Source organism: Drosophila grimshawi, unplaced genomic scaffold (assembly GCF_018153295.1).
Source record: "Drosophila grimshawi isolate 15287-2541.00 unplaced genomic scaffold, ASM1815329v1 contig_1377, whole genome shotgun sequence".
NCBI classification, from domain to species: domain Eukaryota; kingdom Metazoa; phylum Arthropoda; class Insecta; order Diptera; family Drosophilidae; genus Drosophila; species Drosophila grimshawi.
This window is the reverse complement of record NW_025062900.1, coordinates 3,346,285-3,368,294: the sequence shown is the minus strand read 5'-3', so window position 1 is coordinate 3,368,294 and position 22,010 is coordinate 3,346,285. Positions and strand designations below refer to the sequence as shown.

The following is a 22,010-nucleotide window of genomic DNA, read 5'->3' as shown; positions in this document are numbered from 1 at the left end:
GACAAAAGCTCTAAACTGCACGTGTGTATTGAAAATAATAGAAATAAATCATACAATTGAAATAAATGCTAAATTAAAATATGCCGAGGAAAGCCAAATAGGTGGCAAGTCGTGAGTGCTCAACTTTGGAGATACCCTGAACTTAAAAGCTTTTCAACTATCCGTAAATCGGAATGCAAATAGGAATGCTTGAATTTATACAGTTTCTCAATATTATAGATATATATCTATATTTCAAATTGTTTTGTTTTAATGGACGGATATAGTTAAATCGAGTCATCAAAAGAATATACTCGTATATGCTTTGTGGAGTTGGAGATGCTTCGCTCTGCATGTTACATACTATTAAATAATTTCATTATACTCGTTGCATCCATTTTAACTGGTTTCAGGGTAACCAAAAAATCAATTGAATTTTGAAATATGAAAAATGCAAAGGAAATGAATCAGTTAAGTTATGCAAAAAGAGTTTCCATTGGCGAAATTGTTGATTTTTTTTATTGAAATATATTTTAAAACTTTCTGGTATAAAATCTTTAAATATATTTGAATGCTACAAAAAAGAGCCTAGCCACATTTAAGGCTTTAAGAGAAAACTTTGCAAATTTCTTTAAATTGTTAGAGAATTTCAATTTTGTACCACAACTTTTATTGTATGTAAGCAGATATACCCTTTGAAAAAACAACGGACTTGCAACATTTTAAATATTCGGCTAATGAAAATTGGCTTTGTCGATTGACAGCTTTCAGAGTGAACCATTTTGAAATATGCCAACAACAGCAAACCGAAAGAACTCTAAGCCCATTACTGGATACGTCAAATTATGTTTTGGGCAAACGGTGTCAGCCTTTGAAAGTAAACACCCACACTTAGAGACAACATAATAATGGAGGCAAAAACTAAAAGCGCCAATTGACGACAAAATTTTCAATTTGTCTAACGAGTTTGCGGACAAAGTTTTGTGCACATACGCTTGGGCCCACATAAAAGCAGCTGGCATGGCTACAATCAAAGCCATCAAATGCATAAAGGCTTAGTGGCAACTTTGGGAACCACGCCCACACACATACACATAGAGAGAAACCCACCCCACAAACATTATGTGTGGGTTGCACTAATGGAAAACAATTTTCAAGCGTCACATTTCCAGCGCTAATGAAGTGAGGCTCAGCGGCAGAAGCAGCAACAGCAGCAGCAGCAGCAACTGGGGACGAGTTGGAGGCAGGGGCTGAAAACACAGAACTGCAGCCGGGCTATTAAAAAACTTTTAAAGGCTTCAGTTATTCATTTGCAGTGTTGCATAATGTTTCGCTGAACGATATCTGAGCGGCATATGAATTGGCTTAATTCGCAGAAAATGGCAAAGCATCCTTGCAGCAATCATCATCGAAATCATTATAATCATCATGAACTGGCGATGCAAGCACCCTTGCAATGCCAACAACCATAAAAACAAATACTTATTGCATCTCTTCTTGTGTGTATCTATGTATGTGTGTATGTTTCTCTGTGTGTGTAATTGTGTGGAGCATTGCCGAAGCAACTTTTTGCAAATGAATAATCCACAATTGTTGCTTGCCATAGTTGCAACTCAAGAAATAAAATCAGAGCAGCTCTGCAAATTTGCATTAGCAAGACAACATTTTGATGCTCTATCAACCAAATGTCAGACAGGTGAGAAAGTTGTAGTCGAACTCTAATGTCAATCTAATGTCAGCTGAGGGTGCCAAAGAATCTTCTTGTGGAGTTGATGATGAATATATATTCTTTATTTATTTAATATTTTTTTTAGCGATGCTTACAATTGATTATTGGTATAGTCTTATATATAGAGTATCTCTTAGTCGAGCTCCTTTCCTATCTTTAATTGGTCAAAAATCATTCATTTTTATTTTATGTTTACTAAATTTTTCATATTGCGGCAAGCAATTCCTCTGTGAACAAGTTTCTAAAGTAAAAAAGCGTGAAATTGATTTGGTAACAAAAATAGTAGAACTACAAAATAAAAATATAATCAAAACATATTTTTTGAATACAGAACGCAAATGGCCCGTATACAGAAGCAAATTAAAATCAATGTTGTCTAAAATCCAAGCGATTGACAAAGTGGAAATGCTGGAAATGCTGCAATTGAATGTAGGAAATGTGAATGCTATTTGTTTTTGCAGCCGACATGCTCAAGTGGAAAAAAGCATTGCGCATACGCCCGAGTGCACTTGGTAATAATAATTTGAGCTGCCTGACAGATAAAGAGACAGAGAGACAAACAGGTAGATGAGAGCAAAGGACATCGCCAAACACAACCGAAGCGAAAAGAATTGAGACTGAAACAGAAACTGTTGTCTAAAGTCATCGGCTGTGAATGTGGGCTGACGTAAATCACCAATGGCTAAACAACTGATGGTCTGACGTGCAACAAACAATGCAACAAAGAATGAGACACACACACACACACACCCATTGCACACACACACACACATGTATAGCATAAGCCGCTGTCATGGCTACTGTTGGATGGAAGATATATGAAAGCTGCTGTTGAGTGACTGCTGTTAAGCCCGAGGCTTTCGACAGTGTTGCCAAGGTGTGGTCGGACTTTGGCTTTGGTTTTGCATCGGCAGCAATCAATAAACAAAATACAACAAAAGTACAACACATGCGAATCCACACAGGCAGCACCAGTACACAAAACAAGAGTACAGTTGCGATACATATGTATCTGTATCTGTCTCGGAGTATCTGTCTGTCTGTCTATTTGCAGGCGTATTCCATTAGGCTTAGGCTTATGCCTTTGTAATCGATATTGCCATCAGGCCTGGTTGCCTCCAATTCATAATGTATTTCATTTAATTAATCGCTGACCAGCCTCTGTCGCCTGCATTGTGACTTTGCTGATCCAATTCACACATAGTGCATCAGGGGTTTGTGGTGTATTTTGATGGAGAATATTATTGCTTTGGGGTGTGCAGGTTTTGCAATTGTCATTGTTATCTTGACAGGCGAAGCAGAAACTGCTTTAGAGCATTTTCTCGCTTGGAAATATGCTTTGTTTAACAAATAATATGACATGAGCATTGCAAGCGTCTGCCTGTAGGCGTCTGTCCATTGCATTTGTAGGCAAATATTTATGCTTCGATATTCATATATTCATATATTCATAAACATTTCCGTAGCTGAGCTGGCTATTTATTTTTGCTGCATACATAAATGTCTGTAAATATTGCTGTTGCAGGCAAAATAGGACCAAAATCGAAGTTTGTCTTTATTTTATTTTATGAATATAAACCATAACGCAAGAAATATGTTATTTTAGTTTGGCTATTCAAAAAAGAATTTGTAGGAAATTGTTTATTTTAGGCACTCTTTAAAAAATGCACCATTTTAATTGAAAAATTTGTGGGAAATAAAACGAATGTCAGAATCTATGTCCGGTTGAGCATTTCTATGTGCTCCTAGTTTAAATTATCTTACTTATCATTAACAGATTTACAGATCGTGTATTTATTGTTGTGAATTCAGCTTCTTAGTTTTTCATTGATATGGTTTCAGATACTGCTCTTTTAATGTAAGATCAAAGACGCTTTGCGGGTCATTCTATGATGATATAATAATGATATGTAACCACAACAGAGCAATCTTGCTGGTCTGCTTATCATCACATGCTGAAGCTCTTTTCTTTTGTGCATTCGTTAGTCGCCTTACATAATCTCTAAAGCCTTTTACAATATCCAAAACATTAAATCCAAACTCAGATAGCTAAGACAATGGTCATTAGTGTTATTTTTATGCCCAGCACTGTATATATCTATATTAAATCTTTCATTGTTTCGCTTTTTATTAGAACTTTATCAATATCAAGATCCATTAAAAAGCAACTGGCTGCAAATAGTTGTGGGACAAAGGCAATGGGTGCCACTTTATGCGGCACACAAATGTTGCAATCGAAGTCCGAAATCATAAAATTAAATGCTGTCGCAAACCGGAATATGGAAAGTGCGCGAAAGGAAAATACAATTTCAAAATTTTATTACACTTTCCATTCTTTGAATTTTTTCTTTTCGGTTGCACGCTGCGGCAGCTGCGTCGAGCGAGAGAGAGAGAGAGAGAGAGTGGGCGAGACAAAGCGAGAGCAAAAAAGAGAGAGTGAGTGAACTGAATATCATATCGTAAAATGAAAATGGAAATGAAATTAAATGTTGAACATTATTTATGACGCTGCGCATATCAAATGGCTTTCAGGCAGTCATGCAGTCAGGCTGGCAGACGGTCAGGAGACGGGGGACACAAGGACACCACCCTTGCGGGCCATGTGCACCCCTTTACAAGCAAGCACTGGCCTACAGATACAAATGCAGATGCACACACCGAGTTACACAGGATACGTGAAAGGATTTTGTGGAATTTATTTTGTTTTGCATTTACATTTTTATTTTTTTTTTCATTCTCACTATTTGTATCTAATTTGCATATCGCCGTCGACATCCTTGCTGCGCATCCTGAAATGCGCCGCCATCGCCAGCGCTATCGCCGAGTGGCTTTTGTTGTGCCTCGTTGTCCTGACAACCGCTGGCAAATTTGTTGCCCTTAGTTCGCTTCATGCTGCACTTGCGTAGCTTGGACTACCCTACCTTTATCTACTTGCCTACCTAACTGCCTCCCTCCCTTTTTCTACATGCTTACATCGTATGTATGTATGTACTTTTGCCACCCTGCCAGCCTGCTTACTGCCATTGCCCTCTGCCCTCTGCTTGTGCATTTGCATCGCTGCATCGTATTGCCATCGTGACTTTCCCATCAAGCATCGCCCCTTGCTCAATCCCCCTGGGTACCCCTCTGCTCTACTCTGCTCTGCTCGCCGGCATGGCTTCATTTCCAAGTTTATTCGGCAACTTGAAGTGCAAAGTTAAGTCAACTTGGCCCGCAGCAGCAGCATCAGCATCAGCAAGAGTGCGCACAAAATGCCATTTCCGTTTCCGGCAACTTTTACAAAGAACAAAAGCTGCTGAATAGCGCAAAAGAAAAAAAACATTGATATTCACGAAATTAAAGTCAATAGTTTCACATCGAATTTGCAATACTCTTATACGAATAATACAAATTTAATATTTATAATTATATTAGGGAACATAGTGTTATTGATGTTGATTATAAGTTTGCTTGTATATAATTACATAATGTAAATAAATGAGATTCAGTTTTTGATTGATAACATTTTCTTTTGCATATTTTAATAAGATTATAAATAGTTTGTCCAACGAGTTGAGGGTCTTAGCTGCAATTGCTCTTGAAAATAAATTACCTTGAAGTTGAGACCAAAAGTTAGCTTTATATGAAATAACATAAATAGGCAATAACAAAAATAAGAAAAAAATTAAAAACTTTGTCAATTAGTGGGATAAATCAAGTTTTCTTAAGTTGTTTATAAGTTAAATGACTTTTAGTTGCTTAGTTTAGCTCCTATTTTCGCCTGGATGGCAAACCGAATCGTTTTTTCATTTCCGGTTTCGTTATGTGAAGAATACAGGTTCCACTTGACGTTATAATTTGGTTCTAATAATATAAGAGTCTCTTAACTGGTCATAAAATAAATGCCAGATTTCCGCATTTCAATAGCTATTTTTGTTTCGATTTCACACAACCTTATTTTTGCTGAAAGGAATCAAAGTGTGTGCATACCCAAGGGAAGAGTAACAAATAAAAGGCAAACCTTCTATGCCATGCATTAATTACATTCAAATAATATTTGTGCTTGCTTGTGGAGCTCATTAGTAGCTGGCAACAACAGAAGAACAGAAGAACCATCGAGCAGCGAACAACGCACAAAATACAAGTTACAACGCACAGCAACCGGAAACAACACAAACACAACACTCATACACACTCACACACACTCACTCACACACACACACTCACACACTTAAGTGTATGTAGCACACATATAGCAGACAATGTGCTTGGATTAAGCGCACTTTAATCAAACCAACAAGAAGTTCTCCCCCCGCACCTGTTGTCTGACTTATGACACACGAAAAAGTTGCCAAGCAACATAAATTATATTACAACTTGCCTGCCTGACTGACTGACTAACTGACTGACAGTGTGTGTGTGTGTGTATGTGTGTGGGTGTGTGTATGTGTGTGCATAGTATTCTTTTTGCTGCCTCTTGTGGTTGACATTCATTTGTGCAAATTTATGTTAATTAGAATTGAATTTCGAAGCTCGCAAACTTGCCTCATCCGGAGAAGTTTCCCGTTCGACTTTTTCTCCTCCATTTTCAAGTTGTTTTTTGTTGTTGTTGCTGCTATTGTTGTTGTTCTTCCTCGTTTGATTCAATTTATTTGAGGCTGTCAGGGCCAAGTGGAAGCAACAGCAGCAGCAGCAGCAGCAGCAGCATCTCTCTTATTTTTCATCTCTCCTCAAGAAGTCGACTTCTTGTTCAGCTCCTTCTGCCTGTCACAAACTTGGTTCCCCAAGTTCTTTGTGATTTTGTGGTTTGCGTAATGATTTGTGGAATTTCTTTATTGAAATTATTACTTTGGCTTGCAAATCATTATATGAATTTTACATCTGCCAGATTATTGTTATTGTTTGCTCTTGTTTTTGGCATTTATCACAAATATTGCTTTCCAATCTTACTTGAATGGGTGAGAAATTAAGATTGATTTGAGTTGCAAATTAGTTACGAGCTATGCTTTATTTATTTCGTTTTTATTTTAAATTTACAAAATCGTTTATTACGATTATCTATTAAGCTGAAATTTAATTTTTATAAATCTACTTTTAACTTCAAGGTATAATAAATATTTTTTCTCCTAGTTCAGCTTTATTTAGCTCTACTTATCTGAATTCTTTGTTGTAAGCTTAAGTTGTTTATTTCTTTTAATATTCCCTCAAGTTTTCTCTCTGTTCTCAATCTCTCCTTCATTTCTCGTTCTGTTTGCTGCATTTTCTAAAATGTAAATGCAACATTTCCAAGTGTACATAGTAAACATCCATCTACATACTTATTTCTTGCTATTCCACAAAGCATAATCACTGAAGCTGCTTGCCAGCTGATTTTGCTGCAAACAAACTATGGAAAATAAATAAAAATCCAAGGAATCAGCAGACGCAGAAGAGGCAAGGGGAAAACTCTCAGCTCGCTTGTGCGCATAATTTTCCTGAATGCCGGACCTGCAGGAAATGGCAGCTATTAGCATTTGACTGCTTCACTGATGATGTTAACGATGTCAGCAATTCCCTGCCCCCCCTCTTTTCCACTCTTGCCATGCCACCAGCCACCAGCCACCACCCACCACCCATCTCCCGCTACCCCAATCCAAACTTCAACTGGTATACAATTTCTGAGTGAATAAGAAAAGAGCATAAAAATCCAGCATGTTATATGCACATCAAATTTGTGGTCCGAACTGGACAAGGACTGCGCTGGCCATCAAGAGTGAGCCGGGCATCGTCATTCAGTATTGCACATTTTATGCGCTCGACTGCACATTGAAATCAGACCTCAAAAATCTGTTCGCCTTAACCGAAGCTCAAATATCCTAACAAGAATATTGCATACCCTTGCATTTAAGAGAGGGCCACAACCCCAGAAAGTATATAGACTATTGACCAACCTTACTTTCTCTCACTCTATGTTTGTAGTTTCTCAGTCTCTCAGATTTTTAAGGTATCCTAATGAAATGTGTTGCAATTCAGAGCTGAAGAAATGTTCTCTGTTAGAGAAATCTCGTTCTTGGGCTGCTTCTCAACTGCTTCCTGAGGAACCCCTGTAATATCACTGCCAGCTTTCATTAAGCCAGGTTACCAGCACCTAACACAGCTCCTTCAGCAGAAGTTGCGATTCGTTCAGCGATGAGCCAAAATAACATCCCAAATATACAAATAAAATGAAAGATTCAAAGCTCACTCATTCCTATCAATAAAACTGGCCAACTAAGCCACATTCAATACTTTCTCCAATAAAAAACCAATAGTTATCGTAATCTTCTTTTTTCACTAATAATTCCACTGTCAACTCTCACATTTTTGAGGTCAGCAGCAACTTCTTATTCTTTGCTTGCACGCGCATCAAATAATAATAATCAAAAATTCGACACAACTATTTGAAATGCTGTTGCCAAAACGTGACAAAGCAGAACCCCACGTCAGAGCCAAAGATGCTTATAATAAAATAAAATAATAATGATTAACACCCGAAAGGCGGCAAGGAAATGTGCACGTAAGCGGATACAATCAATATTCCATTTGACCAAAAAAAAAAGAAGAAAAAAAATGCTGAGAAGCGCACAATCAGTCATTAACATTGTTGCAAAAAAGAATAAGGGAAAAAATATATGAGGGGTAGATTCACCCCAAAAAGTGCTGCCCTCTCCCTAGATTTGCTGACGTCTACTACGCAATGGTCACTGCTTCTGATTTTTTTTATTTTATTTTTTCGTGGTGGTTGTTTGGGTGGTTGAGTGGCTGGGTGGGTGGTGCGTCCAGCAGTCTAATCAACATCAGCAGCAGCAGCAGCATCCACAACCAACGCGAAAGCCACACAGCCACATGCACAACAGCGTTAGCAATTTGGTATGAATTCAGGGCTCCGCTTTTGTCACTTTCTGTTGCCATTTAATGGATGTTGTGGGCGGTGCACACGCGTACCCCAGTGGCACAACAACAACAGCGGACCTCGGACCGGAACAGACCAGACACGCATGTGTTTATCGTCTAGTCGCATTGGGTTTGTAGCAAAGATTCTGTGGTGCGGCAAGGCCAAATTAAAAAACAATTTTCTAATACCCAATTTATACATACTAAAAATGTAATAAAGTATCTAAAATAAAATATGAAGTATTTAATGTTTATATAATGCGAATCGTTATCGATGACACCCAGATTTGTTAATGTGGAATATCAAAAAATAGATTATGCATTAAATTTAAATAAAAAATGGGAGATAAATTTGATTTATGTAGAATATTAGTGCTTAGATGATCTACTTACAGCACTTAACGTGAAATCTTCACATTAATTTACTTGAACCACTTTTAATATGAATAAGAAACTGACTTTAAAAGCCCGTAAAAAGTGGCCATGAAAACTAGAAAGGTTTTCTTGTTTTTAGAAATAATTAACGTCAAAAGTATGGCGAACTTCTAAGCGATCTATTTTCTGAGTGCAGGAGAGATGTGTTCATGTTTTTATTTCACATATGAATCATACATGGCCAGCAGACTTTCATTAGAAATGTATTAATCAAAATAATTGTATATGCTTGTTAAATAACTGTGGCCCGGGCACAAAACTAATCTGTGCGTTCGCTGAAAGCATTAGAAATGAGGACACATCATTAAGGGCAGCCCGGCAGCAGCAGTCCCAGACAGGCAGCAGGAGCAGTCCCAGTGCCTTGGGTTGCTTGACTAATCCACCACCCAAAGCATTTTCCATTCGAGTCCAACCCAACCAAGCACATTGTGCATACTCACAATGGGTTTGGTGCATAATTCATCACAATCAGCAACAGGAACCACACGGAGTTGACTTCAGATGGAAATTTCCAAATTCAGTGATTACCTTGGCAATAAACAAACACACACACTTAAATACATGCATATGAGCTAAGTCTGTGGCATCGTAATTGCAGGTACGAGTGGCAGCATCAAAAATGTGCGTGTGTGGCACGAACTCTTAGTGCAATCCACGAGAGACACAGAAAACAGCCACAAAATACATGTAGAAGCGGGGCAAGTGGCAGTACGAGAGTCGTAGCGCCACCAAACTTACGCAAAGTGCGCTGACTCAGTCCCAGTCCCAGTCTCAGTCCCAGTCTCAGTCCCAGTCCCAGTTTTACTTATCGAATTTGTGCGCACTTTCATTGCGAAACTTGTCAAAAGTTGTAGCTTCAATTCCAGATTCCGAATCTGTTTCTGATGCTTGTTTTTGTCCCTTTTTGCAACTTTTCTGCTGCGTTTACGCCACTAAGCTTGTTGTTTGTATAACATTTCGTAGGCATTTGCAGCAACGATCCAAAAATATATAAACGGTATAGAACAATTTAGCAAGCAGACAACAATCAATTAAACGACTATTCAATACTCTGTAATGGCTAAGAATCAAGCGTCTTTTTGAAAAAGAGGCACCACTTGGCTGTGTATGACAGGAGGTGCTCCTACAAAATTAGGTTAAACTGCTCTAAATATAAAATAATATAAATGTTTAAAATAAGCTATTATTATCTAGTCAAAAAAAAAAATACTTCTTGAATTTTAAATTGACATATTTTAATAATTGAGCAACATTTACTAAAAAGATGTACTAGAAAGCACAACTCGAATATCTATATAAGGAATACTTAGTTTCTACGGGATACAGCGTCTAGTTTAGTTAGGACAATCATAATCAAAACAGGCATTTGTATTCGGTTTTTTATTAATATATATTATAATGTTGTAAAAAGTTGGCATAAAAAAAATATAATATTTTATTGAGTATCTCACAAAGAAAGCTAAAATCCATCTTCTACTTACTACTCAGTTTATTATATCTGCTTTGTACATAATACTTTTAATGGGCATAGCTTCTAGTCTAAAGACCTAGTTAATCTTTTTTTTGTAAATAGGTAAAACAAGCTTCTTTATCTAATATTTTTTTATATTTATTATGACAGATAACGTTTCATTTTCTTATCATAAATCTCATTAAGTAAACAATTTATCATATACTTGCTACTCGGCTCATTAAACCATCTTTGTAGCTAACACTTTTAATGGGTATTGCGTATAAAAACAGAAACAACAATAACGTCGACAAAAACCACCCTTTTGCAAAAGGCGACGACGACGATGACGTTGACGATCGATGTGGAGATGAGATGATGCTGCGTTTGACGGGGTGGCACATTCGCACTCACATACCCTGCCCAATCTAACCATTCGCATTCGTTGCCTCATTCCTCATTCCTCATCCTCATACCTCATCCGGCAGCATTTTAATTCGAATTGCTGTTGCAGGCATTGTTATTGTTGTTGCTGTTGCTGCTGCTGTTGTTGCTGTTGCTGTTGCCGTAGAGCACTCATTCTACAACTGCTCTGACTGAGGACACGACTCTGTTTGGTTTCCATTTGATGCTGATAAATTGTAAGTGCGTTCGCTGGGTGGATGGAGAATTGAGTTTGGGCTTGGGATTGGAATTGGGATTGGGATTGCGAACTGTTCGGTGCTCTGGGAGTGGTAATGGCAATGTGTTCATCCCACAGGGGTGTTGAAGCAACAATGCAAAGGATGTTGTATACATCGCATAATTTGATAAAATATTGCACGCTGTTTCTTTGTTCCTGGATTTTGTGTTATTTTTTTTTTTTTTAGAAGGGCGCCCCTCTTCTGCTGAACATTAGATGTAATCAATAAAAACTCAAAGACCCGCACAACTGCTAAATAATTATAGACTAACTGATTATATATAAAATTTATTTATTTTAGATTTGTATTTCCAAGCAGCAAATTTTATTCAGACAATAGTCATGAAAATACAATACAAATGAATGGCATTTTAATTGTATGAACAACTCTGGCTCAACTCGAAAGGCAACCAATGCAACTACACAAATAACACCTAAGGAAAACAAAAAATAAACACAAACGTAAGAAATATATTTTGCTTAAGTTTTTCTATCAAAACTTTAAATCGAAAACAATTCGCAAAGTTGCATTCCGGTGTACGCAGTGCTAGGCAAAAGCAAGCTGGGATTGCCTTGGTAATCCAATTAAAGCTGCTGCTGCTGCTGCGTGCAAACATTTGCTAATGGGGCAAGACAAAAATAAATAAATAAATAAAATAAAAAAACCAAGCTGACAAGTTCATGTCCGAGAAAAGAGCTTATATCGAAGAGGCAACGCGACTCATGAAGTGAGATATAAATATTTTGTTGTATTTTGCGAGAGGCTTGCAATTTCCCCAGCGTACAATTGACACATCTTTGTAACACAAATAAATATGTGTGTGTTTTTTGTTTTATTCGATAGGGGAGAATGGCTAATCATTTGGAAGCCATAGTGCACGCTCGTACCTTCAAAATGATACGCTGGGGAATCATTAGAAGCAACTTTCAAGGCGGCCCCATAAATATGGCATGCGAGTAAAACCCATCATCGATAATAAGGTAAACGAGAACACGACACGACACGACGAGATGAGATGAGATGAGATGGCCATAAAGAAAAACTGCAAATGTTGCCAAATTGGGTATGGCAACAAATAAAATACTAATGATGGATACGCTTTTGGGAGCATTTCCCCCACATGGAATGAAAAGATACTTTTTGGGGTCGTAATTTAAAGCTGGGCTGCTGCCATTTAGCATTTGTAATTATATGCTCACAAAAGGAAATATCCCGACTATGCTAAAACACAACCAAAACAGCAACGAATGAGCGAATGGATGAATGAATGAATGAGAGAATGAACGAATCATGACTGGACGCAAATGTACAAATCTTAATTATGCAAATCACGGTCGTGCATAAATTATGTAAATTTTAACGAGATTCCTCATGATCCCGTCCACTACCTACCCCCATATACAAATGTAAATATATGTATGTATGTATACATGCCTTATATAAATATAGTGCCAGCAAAAACACAAAATAAAATTATATACAAATTCAGTGCAAAAAATAACCTCATTTAAAAGCAAACTAAATAAGAAAAAAAATTATATATGCATACTGTAAACAAAAGCCAACATTTTAAACATTGCAAATATCTTGTAAAAGAAAAAAAAAAACATTTATATCATTATGAAAAACTCAGCGTCAAAAATAATCCAAATGAAAGCGAAAAAGGAAATGAAATTTAATTCGAATCTGCTATGTAAAATAAAGTATAAATTCAAAGTAGAAAGTAATAATAAGTCTTTAAAAACAAAATAAAAAATAAACATTACAAAAGGATATACACAAGGAAGATGTAAATGCTGCTTGAAATATATATATATTTATACAAATTTATCTACACTAGCAACTGGAGTTGAAAGCATCGATTCCTGTAACAAGCATCGATTACTGTTTTGGCCGCTGTACAACACTGGCCCCGTTGAAACAACGCCATTGCCTGGCATTGTTCCCAACTTTGAACAATGCGATAACATAATTTACAGACACACACATTCACACACACACACACACACACACCAGGAATGGACCCGCACATTCATATATCAAACTACATGCAGATATAGTTGTTGTTTTTGCTGCTGGGCATTCGAATTCGTATTATGATGCATGAGCGAGCGAGCAAGCGTTCAACCCCCAAAATGGGCGCAAAAGGGGAATGGCTTTGTCACGGGGCAGGCAGCAGCAGCGGCAGCAGCATCAGCAGGCGGCGGCGGCGGTGGCGACGGTGGCAAGCATGTGATTAGATTCAGTTTCAATGGAAATTGAAATCAGAGACAAAGCGAAACGAACCCTGCCTGCCTCCTAACTCCTAACGTAGTTCGTGGCAGGGTTGCAAAAAAAATATATATGTGAAAACAAAACGATGCCAACAAGAATCTTTTGGCATTAAAAGTGCTATGTAAACAGATTCATAGCCACTTTTTGTATACCCTTTTAGTGGTTTTCATGTCTCTTTATCAAGTACAGCATCAACTTCGAAATTTGTTCATTACTATTTCTAGCAACTTGTTTTTGATAACCCACAAAAAGTTGTATTGTAAATTAAAATAATTTTAAATATAAATAAATATATATGAAAAATATGAAATAAAATAAATGTGATAATTCAAGTACTTCATGGTATCATCATAGTGATCATATAATAATATGCCACACCATAATGAGTAAGCCATTAGCTTATATAATCATAAAACAACTGATAACCGATTGGTTGAACAAATGAGAGGTGTGCCCCAACGTATGCAACGTATTTGGGAATTTACATTATGTGTGCTCAGATTTAAATTGATTTGATGTCTGTTCACCGATAACAATTATAAGGAGTGCGCCAAAGATTTTCCGCTTTTGAAAATTGGAGCATCCAGAAAAATTAAGACGGAAACCTTTTTCGTTTTCGCAAATTGAAACACGCCTGCAAATGCCGATTAAAGGGTATTTCAACTTTCAACGTTGTAAAAACTGTTTTTCCATCTGGCTGGTGGGCTGGTATTGGTTTGAATGCTGCATTACGAGTCTAACGACAACCACTAAACGTCAACCACCAACCGACGTCAACGCCAGAGACCAGAGCGGCACACATTTACACATTTCATTTGTGTGTGTGTTGATGAGTGTGTGTATCTGTGTGTGTGTGTGTTTGTGTTTGTGTGTGTGTGTTGTAAGTGTGCTCGTAATATTCTTTCACTGCTGAGATTAACACCAGGCAACGCAGACGTCGGCGACGGCGAGGCACAAAAATTATAATCGGAGCTGCGTTGCTGGCGTTGGCAGCAGCAGCAACAGCAGCAGCAAAAGCAGCAGCAGCAGCGAAAAATTGGAAAAATCGTTATACGTTATAAGTTGGCATATACACCACAAAATCGCGGTTGTGTGCTGTGTTGTTTTGGCCGGCACCCGCAACTCCTGGCACTGGCACTGCCACTGCCACTCACCACTCACACTCACTCGCGCATCGAATTCGAATCCTGCCACAGCATCAACGGCAACGGCAGCATTTTAATTTTGTGGTGCGTGTCTTTTAATATATACTTTACACATATATTTATATATATATATATATATATATATATATATATATATATATATATATGGATATTTATGTTTCCATATTGCCGTCTCGCTCTGCTGCGGCACTTGTATTGTGATTGTGATTTGCGGTTCATTTAAATAAATAATCCTTAAAGTGTGGCATAGTTATTTTGATATGAGCCGAGTTCAAAGTGAAGCCAATAATTCATTTATAATAGCTATGAATAAGTTAAAGTGGACAAAAATAAATTGAATAACTGAAGTATATCATAATTTAATATTGAATTCAATTAAATTAAAAGTATTAAAAACTAGTTAATTATTTGTATAATAAATAAATAACATAAAGTTTTATTTTAATATCTATTTAAAAGCAAGTGAGTTATAATTTTAATTGAATTAACAAACTCTGAAATAAATATGAAAAAAAAGGAAAAATCTACAATAGTAACTTGAATACAAAAATAATCTATATTTGATATCTACCATAATAATACTAGTCAAATTATAATAATATTAAACACACAAATCAATTACTATTGAATAGTTCAAGCAAACCAGCAAAGTATATCAAGTAACTTATAAATCTACTTGATATTTTATTTAAAAATTCGTTCACACACACAGCGCCATCTGTTGCAGACTTTGTGCATGCAGAAGCTTGCTTAACTGACCGCCAGATGGCAGCGCAACTGGAGCATTGACTGTGTTGACAACCCTGCTGTGGCGACTACCCTCAAATTACACACACTTCAGCCAGTTCTGCCTTTAAAAGGGTATTTTTTGCACTTGCAGGGTTAAAAACAAGACGTGATTTTTCAAATGGATCCTTCGAATTTGGCATTTGGATTTCCTGGACTGCCTGGCCATGGACACATGCCGATCCCGCCCACGGCCAATATGCTTGGGGCACACGGACATCCCGCCCCTACGGCCAGTCCGCCGCAGAGTGTGCCCGGACGTCGCACACCACTCGGCTCGGTGGGTCTGGGCGGCTTCTATGCCCAAGGCATGGGCATGTCCCAGCAGCAGCAGCAGACGTCCACGGATGAGAATAAGCCGGGACCGAGTGCGGCGGATAAGCCGCTGAGTCCTACTGCTATGGCAATTGCAGCAATCAGCGGTGGTACCACCACAGCGGCCATGTCCAGCATTGGCAGTGCTCTGTCCGGTGGCCCGGGTGGCAGTGGTGCCAATGGTGGCAAGCAAAAGAATCGTCAGGGCAAAACGGTGCGACTGAATATCAATGCCAGGGAGCGCAGAAGAATGCACGATTTGAATGATGCCCTGGACGAGTTGCGAAGGTAAAACAGATAAATATATATATATAGTGGAGTACTTCATGATTATACTGCGAACCCTTCAAAATGCTTAAAGATGTTTAGTAAAAGTATGTAATTGGCAGAAGTAAGCATCCCGAGCCCCATTAACTGTATATATTCTTGATCAGCATCAAAAGTTGAATCGATTTAGCAATGTCCGTCTGTTCGTCTGCCTGGATAAGCTGATAGCAGAGTATATAAATATTAGAGACTTCAAATTTGGCATTTAAGTTCTTGTAAACCAAACACAAAGTTTGTTTTGATTTATCGATAACTTTCAACGCTTCCCGAATATCGATACAAATCGATTTCCAATGACAATTAACGACACAATTGTTAAGATATAGCCTTCTACTTGATATATAAAGTACCCAGACATATTTTTGATCGATGGTAAACGTTGGTTTTTTATACAAACTACAAACTATGTATTTAACATCTGTGTCAGGGTATTCCCTAGTTGAGCGCCCTCAACTTGTTCATATTTATATATAGATATATATATATTGATTTATATATTTATTTATTTGCAGTGTGATTCCCTATGCGCACTCACCCTCAGTGCGTAAACTATCCAAAATTGCCACCCTGCTGCTGGCCAAGAACTATATACTGATGCAGCAGAATGCGCTGGAGGAGCTACGCAGGTAAACAAACCCCTAAAACCGACTATCCGAATGAAATCATGAATGAGCTTTGCATTTGCATTTTCAGACTACTCGCATATATACAAAGCACTACGGGAGCAGCTCCTTTGGATTTGGGCGCATTTCCGGCAGCGGCCAAGTTGCAGGCGCTGTTGCAAGGACCTCACAATGAGCCACCAACAAGTGGCAGCAGTTAAATAATGCTCGCAACGAGCAAAGGCCAATTAATTAGAGAAGCAATACGAATATATATATATATATATGTGTATATATATATATATTGAAGTCAATTTGTGTACTAGTCATGAGAAGAGAGGTTGAGCAAATGTGTTAAGTGATATTTAGTTCTTTTATAAATATAAGCATTCCTTTTATGCATTTACATACTTAATGATAATGTCTGTATAGATTTTAAGATGACTATAATCAGTACGACAAATAAATATACGTTCATGAACAACAATACTAAGTAGCAGACTCTATTCGAAAACAATTCTGAATGGTAATGCTGACGTTAACTATTTTTTTGTTATTTTTTGTTTTTTGTTTTTTGTTTTTTTTTGTTATGATATTCAAGTATTTGCGAGTTAGTTTTAAGATTTAAGATTAGAATTGGAAACGTTGGCAAATAATGTGCAACTTGGCGCATTTCTACTATTTTGAATTGCATTCAGAGTCGGGCTCTACCTTTGTCAAAACTGAACTGATCTTGACTTGGACTGTGGAATATTATGAGAATAATGCAATTTTTGACAACTGAAATGTATTCGTTGTGTTAAAATGTTCTACTGAAAGAGGCCTTTCCATGGCAGTGTAGGCCTGGTTTAAACAATACTGCAGCAAAAGTGTGCTTATTCAAATTATTGGTATATAGTATATGAGGACAGACGAGTTATATACACTCGTCTTTCGATGCTGATCGGAGTGGCTATAAAACGTATCTTCGACATTTCCCGTAGACATTCACAAAACAAGTGATTTGCATTGCAAAGCGCTGTTGAATGCATTTTGTTTGGGATTAATAAACATTTAATATTGAAAACATTTGGCACAGCCAGACTTAAGTACTCAAAACAACAAAAATGTGCAGCCACATCGAAAACGGCAATAACAAAAACAATGTAATCTGTGTAGCAAGTCTATAAAATGCTTATGCAAATATTATACTATATTTAGTTGAACGTGAAAAACACAGATTAAAGAGTAAAAGCTAAATAATATGGTATTACACAGAATGCAAAATAAATAAACACAAAACAAATAAAAGGAAGAAATTCGGACGGCTGACAATTCAGTTAGGAAGTATTTAGTTGTTGTTTCACATCACATCAGATCACATCACATCACATCACTCTGGTATGCCCGAGGAGAGGATCCGGTGCTTGCTGGTGCGAAAGATGCGCTGTGCGGCGGGCAGTTCACCGATGAGGAATTGACGCATTTGCTCGACTGCATGACGGGAGTGGCCGGTGCCATGGAATGCAATTGTCGCATCTCGTCCGGCATGATCCATGATGACATCGTCGCCGCCAGGATGTTCGCGCAGGAAGTGTGTCACATCGTAGACCCGATCATAGATCACAATCCAGCAATCGTCATAGCTGTCGTGATGTGCCACCTCCTCCAATGTGATTTCCGGCACCAATTTCACTTCCAGTTTCGCTTTGGTTTTCTCGATCATAATCAGATCCGAGCCCGGCTTCGATTTGATGGACGGGGTCAGAGGTCCAAGGCGCAGCGTTTGCAACAGATTTGTCAATGCCGATGACATTTTGATTCCGGTTTTGTGTTTCTCGTCTAGACTTTCACTTTTACTATTACTACTACAACTACTATCGCAGCGTGACGTCACTTTGCGTGTCAATTGGAGCGTCCACTAGTCAAAGTCTCTCTCTCTCTCTCTCACTCTGTCTCTCTTTCTCTCTCTCGCTTTTGTTTGGTGTTTGAGTTGTGTTCCAGTCCGGTTTAGTTGCGCCTCATGTGGCTACTGGCAATCGAGTGTGGGTCTCGCTGGCAGCTGTAATCACTTTATAAGTGACAACACGTGAATCTTTGCCAAGCATCGAGCGCTGATAAGGCTTCCCTTCACTTGCCAACGTCGATCGAAGTTGACCACAGCCAGACAGATTTGTTACACAAATACTTGTGTTGGAATTAGTTTCAAGTTAGAGCCTCCAAAGAAGACGTCACATATGCGACTTATGATTACAATATGGAAGATAATATATAATCTCGTTTTACAAAAATAATCATTCTAAAAATAAAATTGTGAATTTTATTCAAGAAAATAAAATAAAGAAATATAAACCAATAGTTAATAATTTGTGACTGCCTTGTGACTAACGCAATTATTTATAAGTTTTCAATCTCAAACCAAAATGCTTTCTTAAGAATCTGAATGAAAATAGGAAATAGGAAGACAATATACTCGACGCTGTTCATCCGTATTTTCAAAATGAACAATTGTTTTTTCAATTTTATGTATTATATAAACTCGTCTCATTCAGAAATTCAGAGGGAAACATACAAAAAAAAAAAAGAAAAAGTAAAGAAGGTTGTTCATACTATACCCTGAAAGCCTTGAAAATCAGTGAAACGGGTGTTTTGAAGTCGAGCAAGTGTATGTAACAGACAGAAGGAGGCATCTCCACATCCATAAAGTCAATATGTTCTTGATCTGTAGAGACTGTACAATAAACTACAATGAATATCAATATTAACTGTAAGTTGAGTTGTGGAATGCAATTTCGATAAATATACGAGTTAAATATTTCTGAATGCGAAGGAAACACGCATACAAATAATTACAGGACAGCTGAGAGTGTAGCATGCCACACACTTAAATATACTAGATACCATTTAGTCGAGCATTTCAAGTACGCGTGAGTTGAAATTATTAATTGAGTTTTACGCTAAGTACACAAGGTTTAAAAGTCAATCACCTTCGATTATTATCATTGCATTCTGATGAATTGCATGCTGCAAATAATGACGTAAATAATTGCGAAAGGTTAATGGAGTATAAATAAATATAAATGATGTAGAATATACATATTACTGATTATTATTTGTTCGTCGAGCACAAAAATACCAAATTGAACTCTGGCTGAGATTATTCAAATGTTATTAGCTGTCTCAGCATTTGAAATATCGCCCCAAGAGTTCACTTGTGTCTTCTTAGGCAAATTAAACTTGTAAGCACAAAGAACACGAGCTCAGAACTCAAAGTTGATTACCAACTGGCTTCAGCCGGATTTCTCAAAAAAATTGTGACGCACATCGAAATGGGCACAAACATTTTGTTTGACACACATAGGAAAGTAATCTATGATTTTTCATTGAACTATAAATGTTTTTTGGAACTGTCCCAAGAAGCAGCTGCATGTTAATTAAAAATTGTTAATGAATTCATTTATTGTATACCCTGCACAAATTGAACTTAAAGTAGAGTTAAATATAACATTCTTAAAATTCAATTTGACTTATATGTAAATATATATAAATAATAAATAAATAAATATTTTTATACAGATTAAAAATTGCTGAAAAATATTATTGATTCTTGAAGAAAATGTGCAAAATATTATGAACAATAAGTGGATGTAATATAACATGAATAATGTGCGCAATTGTCTATAGTCGAGTGTTATAACTGAGGCAATTTGATATGGGTTGGCAATGTTAAGATCAACATCGAACTTCGCACAACCGACCGCAATTAGCTCAATGCGTAATTAGATGTATAATCGAAAGTATTAAGCGATGATTGCGCGTGTGTGTGTGTGTGTGTGTGTGTGTGTACGTGTGTGTGTGTGCGTTTTTAAGTGGGTTACGCGACTTGACTTTGACTTAGAGGTCGACACGAGCATTTGTTTGTGTGTGTTTGGCAAACGCCATGCATATCATATTTCATCATACGTTTGAACTTGAGATAATGCAAAAGCCAACCAAGTGTTCCATTTTTTATGTGTCTACTTGGTATCAGATTAAAAAGTTATAAAAAAAATGGTATAACAATTTCAAATTTCTTTTTAATTGGGTCTGCAGTCTATTTTTTTAATCCGGGTATTTTTATTTCGTCTTAATCTGGGTCGTGTATTCGAAGACACGACTGTCTAAGAAATAAGTAATTAAGACGTTTTGATGATGACATATCCTGTAAACATTTCTACATAAGCTGGATCGAATCCGCCCATCAAGTTTTTTAGAAGCCCAGCAATGCTATCAAATCTAAAGTTTAATAATCATAGACGTATTGCTTGCTGCAAATTGAATAAGTCCCCTTATCAATAGCGTGCGAATAAATCAATTTCAGAGCAGCAGTTTGTACATTAATGGGATTGACTGACAAACATTACTAATACAAGTTCAAGGTTATAAATAACGTGCAGCTCAGCGTGTCAAGCAAAGTATCTACGTATTGATTCTATATTTAGGTGACTAACAAATCTGGATGCCTAAAAACTCTTATTGTTGCATTTCGAAGCAATTTTCTTAACTAATGTTCTCCTTAAGCGCGGTGCCTTTAATGGAATCGCACCTTAATCTCAATCTTTTCTTAGTTGGCATACAAAGTTGTTCTAAAAATTTGTTTTGTTTTTAATTTAACGTGTTTTCCCATGCCTAATTTATGTGAAAAAAATGTTGCAGAGTCTGTAAACAAGAAATAAATGTCCTTCTCTAACGACTAGGAAATATATCATGGACTAAAATTTCACTACATAAACTACATAAGTTTATTAATTTATATATTAATTCCTAAAAAGCATAAGTCTAAGCTGAGATAAATTCTTCAAATCGTTCAGTCATTTCTAACAAAAGTATAATAACAAATAAATAATAAAGAAATCACTAATTTGCGCACCTGTGGCAACGCCAATCGTAACTGTTAACAGCAAAGCTTTCTGTTTTCCTTGACGAGCTTGCGACAGCAGCCAGTTGTTGACATTGAGCAACAATTGGCTTGGTCGTGAGCGAGCTTTTGACTAATGAGGCAGCTGTTGCTTGTGCACCGAAGCTTTTGCCGCAAACTTTTCGCACTCACAACAAACGTTGCATATTCTTTTGCGTTCAAAATCAAAAAAATGCCGGTTTATGATATATATTAAGGAAAATTATACTAAACCAAAAGATAATGAATTGAAAAACATTTATAGAAATCTCACAAATAAAAAAAATATATATATATTAATAGCTTATCTCTGATAAGAGCAACTGCTAACAGATAGGAAGCGAAACTTTCTGACTAGGTGTAAGTCTGTGTGTTTGTGTGCTGGTGTATGTGTGTGTGTGTGTGTGTGTGTGGGAATCAACAGCAAAATGGAACTGTGTGTAATATTTTGGCGAACA

General features: G+C 37.1%; 2 protein-coding genes across 2 annotated transcripts; one reads left to right on the top strand and one right to left on the bottom strand.

The window, feature by feature from the left end:
* The first annotated feature begins 14,456 nt into the window (after positions 1 to 14,456).
* LOC6562827 (class E basic helix-loop-helix protein 22) lies at positions 14,457 to 17,009 on the top strand. Its single transcript, XM_001989224.3, has 4 exons — positions 14,457 to 14,670; positions 15,488 to 15,996; positions 16,548 to 16,661; positions 16,729 to 17,009. Exons 2-4 carry the CDS (start codon positions 15,515 to 15,517, stop codon positions 16,856 to 16,858), a joined length of 726 nt encoding a protein of 241 aa, XP_001989260.1. The 5' UTR covers positions 14,457 to 14,670; positions 15,488 to 15,514; the 3' UTR covers positions 16,859 to 17,009.
* A 777-nt stretch (positions 17,010 to 17,786) lies between these two features.
* LOC6562828 (cytochrome b5) lies at positions 17,787 to 18,662 on the bottom strand. The gene has a single exon (XM_001989225.3). The coding sequence runs from the start codon at positions 18,430 to 18,432 to the stop codon at positions 18,010 to 18,012; it is 423 nt and encodes a 140-aa protein (XP_001989261.1). The 5' UTR covers positions 18,433 to 18,662; the 3' UTR covers positions 17,787 to 18,009.
* Positions 18,663 to 22,010: the final 3,348 nt, after the last annotated feature.